This window comes from Pristiophorus japonicus, chromosome 2, assembly GCF_044704955.1.
Source record: "Pristiophorus japonicus isolate sPriJap1 chromosome 2, sPriJap1.hap1, whole genome shotgun sequence".
In the NCBI taxonomy this organism is placed as follows: Eukaryota; Metazoa; Chordata; class Chondrichthyes; family Pristiophoridae; genus Pristiophorus; species Pristiophorus japonicus.
Genome location: NC_091978.1, coordinates 306096761 through 306116643, shown reverse-complemented (window position 1 = coordinate 306116643; position 19883 = coordinate 306096761). Strand labels below are relative to the sequence as shown.

The 19883-nt window shown below is 43.7% G+C and overlaps 1 protein-coding gene across 1 annotated transcript in view; it reads right to left on the bottom strand.

Annotated features, from left to right (window-relative positions):
- Positions 1 to 17792, bottom strand: part of gucy1a1 (guanylate cyclase 1 soluble subunit alpha 1) — a 147795-nt gene extending 130003 nt beyond the window's left edge. The window contains exons 1-4 of the mRNA XM_070862476.1: positions 17568 to 17792; positions 16537 to 16598; positions 7795 to 7895; positions 6991 to 7700 (exon numbers count right to left, since the gene is read on the bottom strand). Coding sequence (XP_070718577.1) covers positions 6991 to 7700; positions 7795 to 7895; positions 16537 to 16598; positions 17568 to 17792 — 1098 coding nt within the window. The remainder of the gene's footprint in view (positions 1 to 6990; positions 7701 to 7794; positions 7896 to 16536; positions 16599 to 17567) is intronic.
- Positions 17793 to 19883: the final 2091 nt, after the last annotated feature.

Here is a 19883-nt window from a genome sequence, read left to right as displayed (position 1 = left end):
GAATTCCATAGTCAGGGGAGCAGACAGACGTTTCTGCGGCCGCAGACGTGACTCTAGGATGATATTTTGCTTCCCTGGTGCCAGAGTCAAGGATGTCACTGAGCGGCTGCAGGGCATTCTGGGGGAAGAGGGTAAACAGCCAGAGGTCGTAGTCCACATCGGTACCAAGGACATAGGTAGGAAGAGGGATGAGGTCCTACAGGCAGAATTTAGTGAGCTAGGAGAGAGATTAAAAAGCAGGACCTCAAAGGTAGTAATCTCCGGATTACTCCCAGTGCCACAAGCTAGTGAGTACAGAAATAGGAGAATAGAGCAGATGAATACGTGGCTGGAGAGATGGTGCAGGTGGGAGGGCTTTAGTTTCCTGAGGCATTGGGACCGCTTCTGGGGGAGATGGGACCTGTACAAGCCGGACGGGTTGCACCTCAACAGAGCAGGGATCAATATCCTCATGGGGGGTTTGCTGGTGCTGTTGGGGAGGGTTCAAACTAGCTTGGCAGGAGGATGGGAAGCTGAAAATAGATTCAGTAGGGAGGGGAGTTAAGCTGGAATTAGAAAGCGAAAACAAAGAAAGTGAGCTTGAAAGAGAGAGGAAACAAGCAGGAAAAAAGGGTAAACAAACAAATGTGAAGGCACTTTGTCTAAATGCACGTATCATTTGTAACAAAATAGAGGAGTTGACGGCACAAATTGAGAGAAATGGGTATGATCTGATAGCCATTAGAGACATGGTTGAAAGGTGACCAGCACTGGGAATTAAATATTCATGGGTATTTGACAATCCGGAAGGACAGACAGAAAAGGAGGTGGGGTAGCTCTATTGATAAAGGATGGAATCATTGCAATAATGAGAAATGATATTGGCTCAAATGATCAGGGTGTTAAACAGTTTGGTTGGAGATAAGGAACAATAAGGGGAAAAAGTCACTGGTGGGCGTAGTCTATAGGCCCCCTAACAGTAGCAACTCTGTTGGCCGGAGCATAAACCAGGAAATAGTGGGGGCTTGTAAAAAGGGAACAGCAACAATCATGGGTGATTTTAACCTCCATATTGATTGGACAAATCAAATTGGTCAGGGTAGCCTTGAGGAGGAGTTCATAGAGTGCATAAGGGACGGGTTCCTTGAGCAGTATGTAACGGAACCAACCGGGAAGCAGGCTATCTTAGATCTGGTCCTGTGTAATGAGACAGGATTAATAAACAATCTCCTAGTAAAGGATCCCCTTGGAATAGAATGATTGAATTTCAAATTCAGATGGGGGGTGAGAAAGTTGGATCTCTAACCAGCATACTAAGCTTAAATAAAGGAGACTATGAAGGTATGAGGGCGGAGTTGGCTAAAGTGGACTGGGAAAATAGATTAAAGTGTAGGATGGTTGATGAACAGTGGTGTACATTTAAGGAGATATTTCACAACTCTCAAGAAAATATATTTCAGTGAGGAGGAAAGGGTGTAAGAGAAAAGATAGCCATCCGTGGCTAACTGAAGAAATAAAGGACGGTATCCAATTAAAAACAAGTGCATAAAGAGCGGCCAAAACTAGTGGGAGGACAGAAGATTGGGAAGCTTTTAAAAGCCAGCAAAGAATGACTAAAAAAATGATTAAGAAAGGGAAGATAGACTATGAAAGTAAACTGGCACAAAATATAAAAACAGATAGCAAGAGTTTCTGTAGATATAAAAGGAAAAGAGTGGCGAAAGTAAATGTTGGTCCCTTAGAAGGTGAGACCGGGAAATTAGTAATGGGCAACATGGAGATGGCAGAAACTCTGAACAAATATTTTGTATCAGTCTTTACGGTAGAGGACACAAACAATATTCCAACAGTGGATAGTCAAGGGGCTATAGCCGGGGAGGAACTTAACACAATCACAAAAGAGGTGGTATTCAGTAAGATAATGGGACTAAAGGCAGATAAAGCCCCTGGACCTGATGGCTTGCATCCTAGGGTCTTAAGAGAAGTAGCGGCAGGGATTGTGGATGCATTGGTTGTAATTTACCAAAATTTCCTGGATTCTGGGGAGGTCCCAGCAGATTGGAAAACTGCAAATGTAACGCCCCTATTTAATAAAGGAGGCAGACAAAAAGCAGGAAACTATAGACCAGTTAGCCTAACATCTGTGGTTGGGAAAATGTTGGAGTCCATTATTAAAGAAGCAGTAGCAGGACATTTGGAAAAGCAAAATTCAGTCAGGCAGAGTCAACATAGATTTATGAAGGGGAAGTCATGTTTGACAAATTTGTTGGAATTTTTTAAGGATATAACGAACAGGGTGGATAAAGGGGAACCAGTAGATGTGGTGTATTTGGACTTCTAGAAGGCATTTGACAAGGTGCCACATAAAAGGTTACTGCACAAGATAAAAGTTCACAGGGTTGGGGGTAATATATTAGCATGGATAGAGGATTGACTAACTAACAGAAACCAGAGAGTCGGGATAAATGGTTCATTCTCAGGTTGGCAATCAGTAACTAGTGGGGTGCCGCAGGGATCAGTGCTGGGACCCCAACTATTTACAATCTATATTAATGACTTGGAAGAAGGGACTGAGTGTAACGTAGCCAAGTTTGCTGATGATACAAAGATGGGAGAAAAAGCAATGTGTGAGGAGGACACAAAAAATCTGCAAAAGGACATAGACAGGCTAAGTGAGTGGGCAAAAATTTGGCAGATGGTGTATAATGTTGGAAAGTCATGCACTTTGGCAGAAAAAAAATCAAAGATCAAGTTATTATTTAAATGGGGAAAGATTTCAAAGTGCTGCAGTACAGCGGGACTTGGGGGTGCTTGTGCATGCAGGTACAGCAAGTGATCAGGAAAGCCAATGGAATCTTCTCCATTATTGCAAAGTATAAAAGCAGGGAAGTCTTGCTACAGCTATATAAGGTATTGGTGAGGCCACACCTGGAATATTGTGTGCAGTTTTGCTTTCCATATTTATGAATGGATATACTTGCTTTGGAGGCAGTTCAGAGAAGGTTCACTCGGTTGATTCTGGAGATGAGGGGGTTGAATTATGAGGAAAGGTTGAGTAGGTTGGGCCTCTACTCATTGGAATTCAGAAGAATGAGAGGTGATCTTATTGAAATGTATAAGATTATGAGGGGGCTTGACAAGGTGGATGCAGAGAGGATGTTTCCACTGATGGGGGAAGACTAGAACTAGAGGGCATAATCTTAGAATAAGGGGCCGCCCATTTAAAATAGAGATGAGGAGAAATTTCTTCTCTCAGGGGGTTGTAAATCTATGGAATTCGCTGCCTCAGAGAGCTGTGGAAGCTGGGACATTGAATAAATTTAAAACAGAAATAGAATGTTTCTTAAATGATAAGGGGATAAGGGTTTATGGGGAGCGGGCAGGGAAGTGGAGCTGAGCCCATGATCAGATCAGCCATGATCTTATTGAATAGTGGAGCAGGCTCGAGGGGCAGTATGGCCTACTCCTGCTCCTGTTTCTTATGTTCTTATAATCGCTCAACCATTGGTGGCCCTGCCTTCTGTTGCACAGTCCCCAAGCTCTGGAAATCCTTGCCTATTCCTCTCTACCTCTCTTTCCTCCTTCAAAATGCTGCTTAAAACATACCTCTTCCTGCGTTAATTTCTACTTACGCGGCTCGATGTCGAGTTTTTATTTCATAATACTCCTTTGAAGCACTTTGTGACGTTTCACTACATCAAAGGCACTAAATAAATACAAGTTATTGTTGTTGTTGGATTAACAGATCGCGAACATGTGGTCCATGTGATCATTTGGAATGGTTTGCATTGCCTGAGGGCCTTGAAAAGGTATTTTCCAGAATTTTTTCCCCCCTTATTGGCACTCGGTATTTTGTCTCTCCCAGGAGATTACATGGCTCCGGGGACAGAGGGGTAGGATGTAGGAAGTGCCTAGTTATGATGCTCCAGCCATTTTGAGTGTGGAGCATGCTTGATGGACCAGCTGGTCTTTTCTTGCCCATCATTTTCATATGCACGTATGAAATAAGCCAAAGTATTCTACATAAGAGATCAGATTTTCTGAGTCCTTGCCCAGTGTGAAGTACCTGGCCCAACACAAATGCAGATCTAAAATCTGTGGCACATGGCCCACAATTGCCTGCCAATTAACTCGGAAATTGAGGATAAGGACTCGTAATAGCTATTCTAAATTCTCCAACTGAAATGTGATGAGATGGGCGATGAGGAGGGGGCACGGCGGCGGGGGTGGGGGGGGCGTGCGGGAAGTAGAATGTTCACAGAGTCAAAACTTGTACACAGAATTTTACTTTATATCCAAACATTAAAAACATTAAGGGCTGAATTTTCCGTAGTGGTAGCAGGCGTAATTGGTGATGGGGCGGGTGGGAAAGTTGTTTATTTTGACAGCGGGTCACGATTATTTGGCTATGGGATTCACACAGCTCAGGAACTATGTCTGTCAACCTGAATCGTGAGTTCCGTGGCTATTGCTCCAGCTGATTACTTGACAGAATGGAAAACAAACCGAAATAAAAACATGTTGATTACAACAGCTAACAGATTGATGGAGATTCTGTTCTACTTGAAAAGCTACTGGTAAATGCTAATTTAAAAATTCCTGAAGGGATGTAAGTGCTACCCTGGATGGTGAGGGAAATACATTTTTCACTGGCCATTCTCGCTGTTACCTTCCAACTCAACAGTAATTGCAGTGAATTGATCTACACTATAAGAAATGACATATACCATTTAAATATATTTTTGTGTTGTTTCTGGTCAGGTTTTTCTCACAGTATACTGCGATTGTCCAGTTATACATTAAATCAAGTCATCAACTGTAACAATTTCATTTTCATCACTCATTCCATTGGTTCAATTTGCTTTCAGTCCCTGAATATAACTAATTCAAATTTTCAGTCTGAGACTTTAGGGTGAATTTCTTCAGAGGTTCTCTCACTTGTCCATTGCTAACTTCAACGGAAGAGCTGCAGAAATCTCAGAAACATTTTGTAAGCACCACTTACATTGTTTGTCAGGGATTCTGCAGTTCTTCCACTGAACTTGCATAAGATTGTAAATCCACCCTTTTACAATTACATTTAAAATCTGCTTAATTTTATGTATTACCTATCCATGCACATTTTATTTGTACCAGTTACAAATGACTATAGATTTGTGACTAAAACACCAATAAGTTGCCAATTATTGTACTTTTAAAATGATGTTCTTGATCGTATTTGTAGATGGAGTCATATTAATTAATAATATTATTTAAATATTTATTTCTCATATATAATTGTTATATTATTGTACAGTAAAGATTCAACACCCACTATGTTAGATTAAACTCAAAATTCAAAACCATGGTCCCTTTAAGAATCCCGGTTTAAAACGCATCATGAATGACATCATCAGATCTTCTGCATCTAATTGGGTCGGGTAACACATTTTCTACAGTGGGATGGAGCCAGCAGCGGGGTCACAACCCGCCACAGACACCGGCCACACTGGATCTGCCAAGATAAGGAAAATTCCAGCCTAAGTGTTGATGCCCTCTTCATAGATCTGACTTGATGGTATTATTTTGATGGACCAAATTAATGTACACAGTTGCAGTACTAATAATGATATTTAGACATGGTATTGCCCCGGGTTTCTCCCGTGGGAAATCGGAAGAACCCTTGGAAAAAAAGGGCTAAAAATGTCGTTTGCGTCATTTTCCTGAGGGTTTCGCCAAACTCTTACCAAAGTTACAGCAGGAGATTCGAAGAACTTTGTTGGAAGTTCAGAGTTTTACTGAACAGAATATTCTACAGATTCTATGATAATGCAACACAAAGCAAGGTAATGGCAGTTGTAGGTCACTGATCTCAGTGGGAATCGAATCTTGATCAGTTCAATTACATATTGCTTCAACTGGTTCGACTTTTGAGATTCTTACTCCTCAACTTCATAAAAAAGATAAAACTTTCATTTTATAACATCAACCATATCCTCGGGACGTCCCAAAGCATTTTACAACCAATTAATTACTTTTTCGAAATGTATTCACTGTTCTTATGTAGGCCATTTAGGGCCAAGATGAGGAGAAACTTCTTCACTCAGAGAATTGTGAACCTGTCGCATTCTCTACCGCAGAGAGTTGTTGATGCCAGTTCATTAGACATATTCAAGAGGGAGTTAGATATGGCCCTTATGGCTAAAGGGATCAAGGGGTATGGAGAGAAAGCAGGAAAGAGGTACTGAGGTGAATGATCAGCCATGATCTTATTGAATGGTGGTGCAGGCTCGAAGGGCTGAATGTCTTACTCCTGCACCTATTTTTCTATGTTTCTATGTTCTATGTAGCCAAATTGCACATAGCAAGGTCTCACAAACAGCAAATAGATAAATGTTTTGGTGGTGTTGGCTGAGGAATAAATGCTGGCCAAAACAAAGCACCATGAGAAATCTCTGCTCTTCTTTGAATAGTTCCATAGAATATTTTACATTCAACTAAACAGACAAACGTGGTGTTACTTTAAAAGATGGCATCTCTGACAACGCAACTCCCCCTTAGTACTGCACTGAAGTGTTAGCCTAGATTATGTGCTCAAATTGTGAAATGAGGCTTGAACTCTATTACTTTTAACTATGGCCCTAGAAAAACTCCATGTCGAATAGTTTAGACTTGCTGCCTGGAAATTACATCTGAAAAATTATAAACATTCTATTAAAATGTCTGTTAGGTTTACATGACCGTCTTGATGGATGTGCATTCTTACATGAACTCCTGGGTTCTGCACATGATGGGCAGTTATAGAATCACTTTCAGCCAACCTCAATTGGAGGGATATGGGCAAATAGTTTAACTCCACTCTGAACTGCTCTAACCTGAATACTTGTGGACATAATTCAAGATGATAGAGGAAAAGGGAATCTATGCAGCTCAACCCAAATACAGATCACTATTGCAAATATGTGGAACATGCTCAACTACGAGACGGAAAAAGACTGTTATATTACATTTTGAGTTAACAAACAGACTCACCTTTTGTTGTCCCTCCATAGTGTGGTCTTGTTTTATTCTTATAATAAATTGTGTATTTAACATGGACAGTATTCCACCGAATGAGCTACTGGTAGGAGGGGTAACAATATGAAAATGCTCATCAAAGTTGAGTCTTTTTTGACAGTCTCTTTTGTTTAGGAGTCTTCTGAGACCATCTCCAATTTGCAGCAGCGACATTCCTTGATCAATAAAAAAATGAAATGGGAAGGTTTTGCATATTATGGGCACAGGGACATTGGCTGCTGATGAAGAAATGTTCAGTGGCATATGGAAATTAGGTTTTTTCTTGCTTTGAGTGACGAAGCACAAGATATAAGGACTGTTTTGGAAGATTCGATCCTCTGAGCAGCTCTCCACCAACTCAACTCCCACCTCAATTTCATATAACATTTGAGCAGCTGCCTTGATCAGACCAGGAAGTATGAATCCAGTGATTTCATTTGGGAAGAAGCAATAAACTTTCAAAGTCCCAGCATTTTGATCAAGGCAAAGAATGGACAATTCCTGGATACAGTCGTCTTGCCCGTTCCGTTGCTGAGCAGATTGATCATGTTTCAGGAGAGCATTAAAACTGTTTAAGAAATCTTTAAGTGTCGCACTAACCAACCTTAGGATCTGTTCATCTTCCTCAAAGCAGATTTTGAAGAGTTCCTCCCCAAGCGAGTCACAAAGCAACTCCTTTTGAATACCTGTGATTAAGACCAATTACAGTACATTACTATTGTTTTGAAGGATAAGTGCGTGAAGTTCAGCCATGCAAAATTAGAAATTGGAAAGCATTACCTAAGTTGCTAGAATATGCAGTGAGGATTTGTGCAAAAGCTTCAGCATTCTCCTTTTCCAAACACCGGATACTCAGATCATCGGAATAGCCAGAGGCTACACTGCACAGGAAATAATACATAGATCGGTAGTGAGATTGGGGTGAAGTATAGCTCTGATTTGATCATAAAACATTAAAAATTGAGCATCAATATCAAGCTAGTCTTTTAACCTTAAGCCTAAAATAAGTCTGTAATTTTGGTGGCTTTGTTAATTTTATTCAAAATTTGCTATCATAGAAATAGCAAATAGCAAAAAAGGAAGTGGATTGAACCAATAATCTACAGACAAATAGCTAACAATTACATGAAAAATCTCTCCATTGTTCTCTTGGAAAATGTTCTGGATTTTTCCTATTTGCACTTGCACTTTGGAAAATAATTGGTATTTTCTAATTTTCACTTCTTGACCTTAGTGTAAAGATAATAGGGCAGTAGCGCTCCAAAAATGTTGTTGGGTCACTTACCACTACACTTACACTGGCGTTCCAGCCACCGCCATCTTGAGTAGGACCCAGAACACCCATCTGTTTCAGGCAGAAGGCCACTGAAATATGCAAATCCAGGTCCTATGGCATATATAGGACCCCGATTCAGTTTTGAGGTAAGATTGAGTGGAGTGTGTGGTTGCCCACTTATATTGGCGGTGAGTGGTCTAACTAGCAGTCCTTAAATGATGTAGATTATTTCCAGATTTGCCCCAAAAAATTACATCCAGTAAGTAGGTCGGGTTTTTAATGAGTATACATTCTTCTGAATAATGATAGTTGCAAATGTAATATACAAGCTATCATTCCACAGCTGTTCACATTCTAATCTTAACGCCTGGGGCCTTCAGGATTTGGAATATACTTTTAAGCTTTATGCAGTTTAGAAGTATTTGGAGTCTACTTTGGTCTCATGGGGAGGTCTGTTCCACCTATTGGAAGGGAAGTGAACCAGAGAACCTCCCTGCGTGCTGTGACTCCCTCCATAGACACATAGGAGAGCCTGGGTTTAGCCGTGCACCTTTGTGCAGTGCTTGTCAGTGTTTGTAGCACCTCAATGCTGTAGAACACCGACAGCATAACCGTCAAATGGCCACGGCCCCTTTAAGGAAACCAGCTGATGATGCGTCATCAAATGATGTCATCAGACCTGTTTCCTTTTAATTGACCTGGAAATTCGCTGGACAGTTCAAGCCCCATCATTGTAAAATTACTTGGAGAGAGCGGGCTAGACCCTGGACTTGCCACAGTTGGCGAAATTGTGGACATTGAGTCAGATTGTGCTGGAATAATAATGGCTTGTGAAAAAGGCATGCTGTTATTAATGTGCAAATCGGACAGCATGTTGAGGGGATTAAGAGATACACTGAGTTGCAAATCTCTGTAACTTGTGAGCCGATTTATGCCGATCCACCATTTGCTTCGCACAAATGATATGTTTCCCTTAGCCTTCCTGTTATTTTTTTTAAACTTGCTGGAATTTCCAGGATCTGGATAGAAACAGTGGCATATTGATTATGTTAGTGGACTTGTAATCCAAAGGCCTGGTCTAATGATCTAGAAATGCAAGTTCAAATCCCACCACGGCTGTTGGTTAATTCAATGAATTAAATAAATCTGGAATAAAAAGCTAGTATCAGTAATGGTGACCATAAAAGTATCGGATTATCGTTAAAACCCATCTGGTCCTTTGGGGAAGAATATCTGCCGTCCTTACCTGGTGTGGCCTATATCTGACTTCAGACCCACAGCAATGTGGTTGACTCTTAACTGCGCTCTGAAATGGCCGAGCAAGCCACTCAATTATAACAAATCGCTACGAAAAACAATATTAAGAATAAAACTGGACAGACAACACGGCATCAACCTCGATACTGACTTCAAACACAACAACAGCACATCTAACCCAGTCAATCCTGCAAAGACCTCCTAACTAACAAAATTAAGAGATCTGCCCAGCAGACTAGTCAAGCAAACACCCTGACAGTCATACTTAAAGCATTGGAGAAGTACCACCAACGTTGCAAATTCATTGGCAGGATAGGCGCACCAACGTCAGCATTTTCTCTCAGGCCAACATCCCAGCATCGAGGCATTAACAACACTCGACCAGCTCCGGTGGGCGGGCCACATTGTTCGCATGCGCGATGCTAGACTCCTGAATCAAGCACTCTATCCAAGCTATGTCACAGCAGGCGAGCCCCAGGAGGGCAGAGAAAATGCTTCGAGGACACCCTTGAAGCTTCCTTGAAAAAATGCAACATCCCCACCGACTCTTGGGAATCCTTGGCCCAAGACGCTCAAAGTGGAGGAGGAGCATCTGAGAAGGTAACGAACACTTCAAGTCTCTTCGCCGGGAGCACGCAAAAGCCAATCACAAAAAGCGGAAGGAGCATATGACAAACCAAGCATCCCATCCACCCGTACCTCCAACCACCGTCTGCCCCACCTGCGACAGAGATTGTAGATCCCGCATTGGTCTCATAAGTCACCTTAGAACTCATTTTAGTATGGAAGCAAGCCATCCTCGACTCTGGGGGACTGCCTAAGAAGATTCACAGAGTCAAACCTTTCAGCCAATGTTCCAGACTCCTCCATCACCATCCCTGGTATCTCCTGTCTCACCGACAGGACAGACCCACCAGGGGTGGCAGCACAGTGGTATACAGTCAGGAGAGAGTGGTTGGGAAGTCCTCAACATTGACTCTGGACCCCATGGAGTCTCATAGCTTCAGGTCAAGCATGGACAAGGAGACCTTGTGCTGATTACTACCTACCACCCTCAGCTGATGAATCAGTACACCTCCATGTTGAAAACCACTTGAAAGAAGCACTGAGGGAAGCAAGGGCACAGAATGTTCTCTGGGTGGGGGACTTCAATGTCCATCACCAAGCATGGCTCGGTAGCACCACCACTGACCGAGTTGGCTGAGTCCTGAAGCCACAGCTGCCAGACTGCAGCATGTGGTGAAAGAACCAACAGAAGGGAAAAACCTACTTGACCTTGTCCTCACCAATCTACCTGCATCTGTCCATGACAGCACTGGTAGGAGTGGCCACCGCAAGGTCCTAGTGGAGACGAAATCCCATCTTCACACTGAGGACAACCCAATCATGTTGTGTGGCACTACCTCTGTGCTAAATGGGATAGATTCAGAGCAGATCTAGCAGTTCAAAACCGGGCATTCGTGAGGCTTTGTGGGCCATTATCAGCAGCAGAATTATATTCCACCACAATCTGTAACCTCATGGTCCAGCATATCCTCCACTCTAACATTACCATCAAGCCAGGGGACCAACCCTGGTTCAATGAGGGGTGCAGAAGAGCATACAGGAGAGAGTACCAGGTGTACCTAAAATGAGATGCCAACCTGGAGATGATGCAACACCGGACTACGTGCATGCTAAACTGTGGAAACAGCACGCTATAGGCAGAGATAAGCGATCCCACAACCAACGGATCACATCAAAGCTTGCAATCTTGCCACAGCCATTTGTGAATGATGGTGGACCATTAAACAACTAACAGAAGGAGGAGCCACCATGAATATCCCCATCCTCAATGATGGCAGAGCCCAACACGTGAATGCAAAAGACAAGGCTGAAGTGTTTGTTACCATCTTCATCCAGAAGTACCAAGTGGATGATCCATCTTGGCCTCCTCCTCAGGTCCTCGCCATCACAGAACGCAATCTTCAGCCAGTTCCATTCAGTCCACGCAATATCAAGAAATGGCTGAGCGCATGGAATACAGCAAAAGTTCTTGGACCCTACAACATCCCGACCGTCATTCTGAAGAATTTTGCTCCAGAACTAAATGTGCCTCTGGCCAAGCTGTTCCAGTACAGTTACAACACTGGCATCTACCTGACAATGTGAAAAACTGCCCAGGTATGTCCTATCCACAAAAAGCAGGACAAATCCAATCCTGTCAATTACCGCCCCATCAGTCTACTCTCAATCATCAAAAGGTGATGGAAGATGTTATCAATAGTGCTATCAAGCAGAACTTACTCACCAATAACCTGCTCACCGATGCTCAGTTTTGGTTTCGAGGACCACTCGGTTTCAGACTTCATTACAACCTTGGTCCAAACTTGGAAAAAAGAGCTGAATTCCAGAGGTGAGTTGAGAGTGACACTACCCTTGACATCAAGACAGCATTTGACCAAGTGTGGCATCAAGAAGCCCTAGTACAACTGAAATCAATGGGAATCAATGGGGAAACACGCCACTGGCTGGAGTCATACCTAGCACAAAGGAAGATGGTTGTGGTCGGTGGAAGCCAATCATCTCAGCCCCAGGATATCGCTGCAGGAGTTCCTCAGGGCTGTGTCCTTGGCCCAACCATCTTCAGCTGCTTCATCAATAACCTTCCCTCTATCATAAAGTCAGAAGAGGGGGTGCACAGTGTTCAGTTCCATTTGCAACTGCTCAGATAATGAAACAGTTTAGGCCTGCATGCAGCAAGACCTGGACAACATTCAGGCTTGGGCTGATAAGTGGCAAGTAACATTCGCGCCACAAAAGTACCAGGCAATGACTATCTCCGACAAGCGAGAGTCTAACCACTGCCCCTTGATGTAAAAAGGCACTACCATCATTGAAGTCCCCACCATCAACAACCTGGGCATCACCATTGACCAGAAACTTAACTGGACCAGCCACATAAATACTGTGGCTACAAGAGCAGATCAGAGGCTGGGTATTCTGCGGCAAGTGATGAGGGGTGATCTTATAGAAACATTTAAAATTATGAAAGGGATAGACAAGATAGAGGCAGAGAGGTTGTTTCCATTGGTGGAGGAGACTAGAACTAGGGGGCACAGCCTCAAAATACGGAGGAGCCAATTTAAAACCGAGTTGAGAAAGAATTTCTTCTCCCAGAGGGTTGTGAATCTGTGGAATTCTCTGCACAAGGAAGCAGTTGAGGCTGGCTCATTGAATGTATTCAAATCAAAGATAGATAGATTTTTAAGCAATAAGGAAATTAAGGGTTATGGGGAGAGGGCGGGTAAGTGGAGCTGAGTCCATGATCAGATCAGCCATGATCTTATTGAATGGCGGAGCAGGCTCGAGGGGCTAGATGGCCTACTCCTGTTCCTAATTCCTATGTTCCTAAGTGTCTCACCTCCTGACTCCTGAAAGCCATTCCACGACCTTAAAGGCACAAGTCAAGAGTGTGATGGAATACTCTCCACTTGCCTGGATGAGTGCAGCTCCAACAACACTCAAGAAGCTCAACACCATCCAGGACAAAGCAGCCCGCTTGATTGGCACCCCATCTACCACCTTAAACATTCACTCTCTCTGCCACCGGCGCACCGTGGCTGCAGTGTGTACCATTTAAAAGAGGCACTGCAGCAACTCGCCAAGAGTTCTTCGATAACACCTTCCCAACCTGTGACCTCTGTCACCTAGAAGGATAAGGCAACAGGTGCATGGGAACACCGTTACCTGCAAGTTCCCCTTCAAGTTACACATCATCCTGACTTGGAAATATATCTCCGTTCCTTTATCGTCGCTGAGTCAAAATCCTGGAATTCTCTCCCTAACAGCACTGTTGGAGTTCCTTCACCACATGGACTGCAGCAGTTCACCACCAGCTTCTCAAGGGCAACTAGGGATGGGAAATAAATGTCCTTGCCAGTGACGCTCACATCTCAGGAACAAATAATAAGATATTGCCCAGTAAACTCGCCACAGAAAGTTAATTTGGTAATTTAGAGTGCAACTACCTTTTTATTGATGTGATATCTGTTAATGCAATGCCAACCAACCTCTCTTGTCCAGAATGGGAACAATTTTAAGTGTTAAATTTCATTCCTGCAAATAGTCAATTGCTGTTAGAGACTTCAAAAATGACATTTTAAATTTTGAAATAATTTTCTTATTTTTCCTGTCTCTTATTTCTCTCTCTCTCTTAAACCATAAAAACATAAGAAATAGGAACAGGAGTAGGCCATATGGCCTCCCCGAGCCTGCACCGCCATTCAATAAGAGCATGGCTGATCTGATCTTGGCCTCAACTCCATCTTCCTGCCTGCTCCCCAAAACCTTTGACTGCCCTGCAGTTCAAAAATCTGTCTATTTCCACCTTAAATATATTCAATGACCCAGCCTCCACAGCTCTCTGGGGCAGAGAATTCCAAAGTTTCACGACCCTCAGAGAAGAAATTGTTCCTTTCAATGTTTCTTTCTCTTTTTGTATCTTATTTCACTCTAAATCACCCTCCTTCTCCATTGTTCATCTGTTTCTTTCTCAATCCTTAAACCTCATATGTTAAGGAGATCGAAGTGATTATCTGCACGAACATTGTTTCCTTCTGCTCATGTGCGCAGTTGGGCCCACTCCTATTTACACATGCGCACCCTATCCCCTTCTGCGCATGCGCAGTACCCACAGTTGCGGCTGCAGTGCAGCCACGTTTTCTTCAGCTCTGTGGAACAAGACCTCTCACAAGGCCGGGGTAGAAGAGAGGATTGATCAGAGAGAGAAAGAGGATTGGAGGAAGAGAGGGGTGGATCAGAGGGAGAAAGAAGGGGTCGGAAGAGGGAGATCAGAGGGAGGGGGAGAGAGGCAGAGATCAGAGGGAGAGCGGTGATCGGAGGGGGAGAGAGTGGGGGAGATTGGAGGGAAAGAAAGGGGTGATCGGAGGGAGAGAGAGAGAGGCAGATCAGGAGGAGGGGGAGTGAGGGGTGATCGAAGGGGGAGAGGAAGGGGTGATCAAAGGGAGAGGGGGGATCAGAGGAGGAGATCAGAGGGAGAGAGAGCGGGGCGAAAGGGGAGTTCGGAGGGGGGAGAGAGAGGGTGAGATCGGGGAATCGGAGTGGGTGGAGGAGGTCAGGAACTCGGTGGTGGGGGTAAAGAGTACAGAGCACAGTGAGGAAGGTGGAAGAACATGATCCAGTTCTAAAGGGGAAGTTGAGAATAAAAATATGATCCAGATGGTAAGACTGGACGAAATCCGTAAGTCGTGACACTGTCACGATTCACTTCGTACCCAATAAACCTGTTAACAATCCGTGACCCACACACAATGGCTCCTCTATGCTCGATGGCAGGAGAGGTGGGGGTGGGGGTAGGAGAAGGTCAGGAACTTGTTGGGGGATAAGGTCATGAATACATGGAGGAGGAACATGGGCAGGGGAGAAGGTCAGAAACCAGGGGGAGAGGGATTAGTGGAGGAAGAAGGTCAGGAACTTGTGCTGGGGGGAAAGGTCAGGCACATGGGTGGGGGGAGTAGCTCAGGAACTTGAGTGGTGGTGGGGGCAGGAACTTCTTTGGGGAGTAGGAGAATGTCTTAATCCACGAGAGTGAGCCCTGTCTGTTCCAGGTGAGCTATGTTCTGTCTGGAGTCGGCAGTCAGAATGACTTGAATTACACTTTGCAAAGAGAAACTGCTGGGTGTATCTTATTCTCCACAGGGACCAATTAGCAATCAGGACTTATCATCAAAGGACCCAATCAGACCTTTAGGTGTTACAAATAAACGTGTCCTAAGGAGATACACTGTTGGTCCTGACATTAACTATGGCCCCAGATGCCCCATTACCCTCATATTGCTATTATCAGCTTGAACTTCCAGCAAGTAATGGTGCAATAAGTTTGCAAGCTGAAGGGTGCAGGAAAAAGTCTGACTAATTGCTATTCCCCACTTCAGCAAGATCCGGCCCTTTAACTTTCAATCACAGCACTTGGCAGTATTGGTGAAATGCAGTTAGGCTTGCCTATACATTGACCCGGATTTTCCGGGGTCTGTGACCCTGTACACTGTGCCTACATGGTCATAAGTGCCCCACAAGTTTCAGGTTTCTACATGTGATGCACATGCGTGAGAAAGTTTCAGCTTGCCCGATCACACAAATCCAAAGGAAATGGGCATTCCAATGACTATTTGCCAACTACTGCTCAGCGAACGTGCAAAAACTCTTACACCTGGTAAAAAGCAGGCGTAAGGCCTTTTTTTTAAAACCAGCGTAAGGGTTTAAATAAATATTAAAATAAAATCTTTAAAACTAGTTTAGGTTATTTTTGGCCTCTTTAAAATTGTTTAAATTTAATTTCAAAAAATTAGTTTTGTTTATTAATTTTTAACATATGATGATTTATTTCTATTTAGGTTGGGTGAAAATATATTTTTTATGTGTTTCCTATTATGCTTATGGGGATTCCATACGTAAATGGAATCTCCATAAGCATAATGGTAATCCTCCTTTTTGATTGGTTGGGCCGGCCCACGTGATACCAGGGACGCTTGTGAACTGCATGCACCCCTGGGATGCGTGGTCTTTTAAACTCAGGCATACGCCTGCATTCCCTGGAGATCGAATCTTCGTAGGTCCGGAGCCATCAGGTAAGTGCGGATTTCACTTGTTCGTAGGCATGTGCCCGCAGGAAGCCTTCGACCGTAATTTCAGGTCCTATATATATATATATAGCAAAATCCCCAGTTTAGCTTCATTCTAGTCAGACTAAAACTGTAAATTGTATGAATATAGTCCCGAAGGAAAACCCACTGTGTAACATATTGAAAGATCTTCACAATTTATAAAAAGCAAAAAAACATTGCAGACGCTGAAAATCTGAAACAGAAACAAAAATAAATGTTAGAAACACTTAGGAGGTCAGTCAGCATCTGTGGCGAGAACAGACCAGTTAACGTTACAGGAGTGAAGCCTTCATTCAAAATTTAGATTTTGGATAAACTCACTACCTTTTATCCTTTGTTCTATATTTTTCAACAGTTCTGTGTAATGCAAGGTACACTCGATGAAACTGCAGATAAAAATAAAGCACGAGTTACTAATTGTCACATTGGAACTAAATGCATGTCTGAGGCACGGCAATAGACACGGTTATATAAAATGACTAAACCAGTTGGAGGGGTGATTGTGTCAGTTATCGAATGTAACCTGCGGTCGTTTCAGTACTTAGTTCGAAATCCCCATGCATGTCATTTCAATAATGGTACTGCACCCAACACTGACTCTACCGGATTTATACTAAGGAATCCGATTCAAAAATAGTTTCTAGCACCATTTTGATTTCTAAAAATAAAAACTAGATTGTTACAAGTTGGGATTCATTTTATAACATGCAAATACTTATCGAGGCAAATTCTGATACATTTCGATTAACCGCAACACATTTTCGACCGCGATGTCAGACCTATTCAGCATATTAATTAGAAACAATCTCAAAAAGCTAGGACGCAGGCCCTTAAAGTGTTGAATAGTAGCGATGGGTGGAGGATCACCATTGAAAAATCGAGAGAACGAGCCATGCGTTCTAATGGATGTTAAATGTTTTTAGTCTTGTAAGGAACTGTTGCACGGTATCCTTTAGTGGAACTTTTGCAGAAAGCACTCTAAGTCGCGAATGAATCAACGGCCTTCATTTCAATGTACTTTATATGTGCTCTACCTAGAAGTATTAGAACCGCTGCATTGTAACGCCTACATCCACCAGCTAAAAACTATCCAGGGGATGGGAGGAAGTGTGAACTGCATTGACCTTTGTGCAAAGCCTCGCATCTCCCCGATTGCGCTCTTCTTGCTCTAAAACACTGATGTCCTCAAATATGTTCCGTGAGAAGAACACACGAAACACGGAACTCCTTTCCGAGCACAACTCACTTCATTTCTCCAGCTAAAATACAATAACCTAAACAGTTGCAACATTATTTATGAGGTGACACGTCTGATGATTTTTGTCACCTTAATGTTGAAGAGGAGTAACCTTTACCTCAGGGCAAATCAGTTTGCGGATACTGGCCGCCAGTGTGTGGAACTTGCCCTTGTTCCTGCTGCCTCTTGTAGTGGCGGCACTCGGTGGGCGGGACGCGATGTCCGGAGAAACGGTGTCCGTTGCAGACAGCGCGGGCTCCAGCTCCCCGACACTCCCGCGCACTGAACTGGCCAGCGGGCACTCGGCGGCGATCTGCGGCTCAGCCACTCTATCACTGAACATACTTTCGAGCAGACTGCTCCTTCCCACTGTCGCTCCTTCACGCTCTCCCTCCTCTCGGCACCAAGGCGGCAATAAAGTTCATGTGTCGCTATCACACGCCACCGACTCTATCGGTCGCTGACCACAAATACCTTTGCACAGCCAAGCATTTCCCGCCGTTTAAAGACAGTTGGTCATCGACATTGTAATCGCCTGTCGAAACATTCCTAAAACATGCGGTAGTACCGAGCGCTCTGACATGTGGTGTGACAGGACGATCGCATGTATGGGCTCTGCCTGCACGCTGAGCGAAGATGCTGCCTAATGGCACGGCTGAGATTCTCACACCAGCAGAGAGAAAAGCCAAGCTACTATTTACAGGCAATCTTTAACCAATCCGAGTCCATTTACATTTGGCAGAAGCCTCTTCCACCTTTTATCCTACGATTGAAACATCCAGACAATACTTCATTTACACTGAATTTGGGAAGCGGTAAAGTGATCTTTATAAATAAAGCCTATAAGTCTTCTAAATTAGTTTGTCTGCAATACCAATCAAATAGACATTGAAGTTGAATATGATTTATTACAGGATCTCGAAAAGATTTTCCAGGACTAATGGTAAACCCTGCAGGATTCTTCTTGTGCGGAACCCGATGTAGTATTTAGTGAAGACACACCACACTGTCAAATCTGCAGACTGGTAAGAATCAGCTAGCAGTTAAACGTGTCCAATCACAACTATCGCTCGCCACAGATAAAGAGTTTTTAGTTTATCATTTAAGTACAATGGGCATTTATCATAGCAAGTTGCGTTGCTTCAGATGACTCATGTGTACCCTTATATAAGGACTGGAATATCATCACATGTAATACTCTAATGCAATACAGATGGAGCATCGAAAATCCGGAGTTCTGGAATCCGGAACGTTCCGCAATCCGGAATGTGCCGGAATCTGGAACGATCGGTGACAAGGTTGTCCGGAATCTGCTAAATGTTCTGGAATCCGGACCTGCCGACGTTGCTGACTTCGGGGCCCCGCTGCTGCCCTACATCCAACATCGCCTTGCCGCTGCTTGTCTCACCCGTTCATCCCGCCGCCGCTGCCTTTACCTCAGGGCCTCCTCGTCAGCCAGCCTGATGACCTCCTAGGCGGGCCCCACCTGAACATCTCCTCGGCAGGGCCCCGCCCGAACACCACCTCGGCGGGGCCTGCTCGCCCAAACACCACCTCGGCAAGGCCTTTCTCCTCCTCGGCGGGACCCCCTCCCCCCATCTTTCTGATGTTCCAAAATCCGGAAATACCCGAACCTGGGCTTGGGTGTTTCCGGATTCGTGACATCAGAAACACGTCCGAAAGTCCGTAAAAACACGAAGTGCGGAACGGCCTCGGTCCCGAAGACCTGTACAAGAAATATATCCCTTAAGGATACGTTTTGCAGCTGTTTGCCAGCAATAAAATAATAAGCACACACAAAAATAAAGCAAACACACAAAACGCTTGCTGCACAGACTAGATGAGTCTTTCCACCTTCTGGTCAAAGACACAATTTTTCTTCTTCAAAAAGATTAATCCAGCTACATTAAAATGATGAATTGCCTGAAAGGATGGTGGAGGCAGACTCAATCACTACTTTCAAAAGGGAGTTGGGTAAGTACCTGAAAAAAAAGCAGAGCTACAGAGAAAGGGTGTGGGAGTGGGTCTAGCTGAGATGCTCCTGCAGAGAGCTGGCACAGGTTTAAAGGGCCGAATGGCCTTCTTCTGTAACCATTCTATGATTCTATGATGCTTAATCATTGCTTGGAAAATAAAATGTAAAACCATATTTTTTTTAAAGAAAATAATACTACAACAACACAGACACATTGTACCTAGAAAGCAAAGAGTGTAACATTTATTTTTGTAACTGCACTTTTGCTTGTTAAATCCTCTGGATGGTCTAACTGATGACCATACTATTCTATTGTAGCCCTCTTTGTAGTAGTGTCTATTCAGTATGATTGCATCGTGCCACCTCTATTTTAGCAAAGTATCCGGCTCTTAACTGGAAGGCAGTGCAAAGTCCAGCTGCCAGCATTGTTGCCTCACACATAATCTGAGTTGAGTTCAT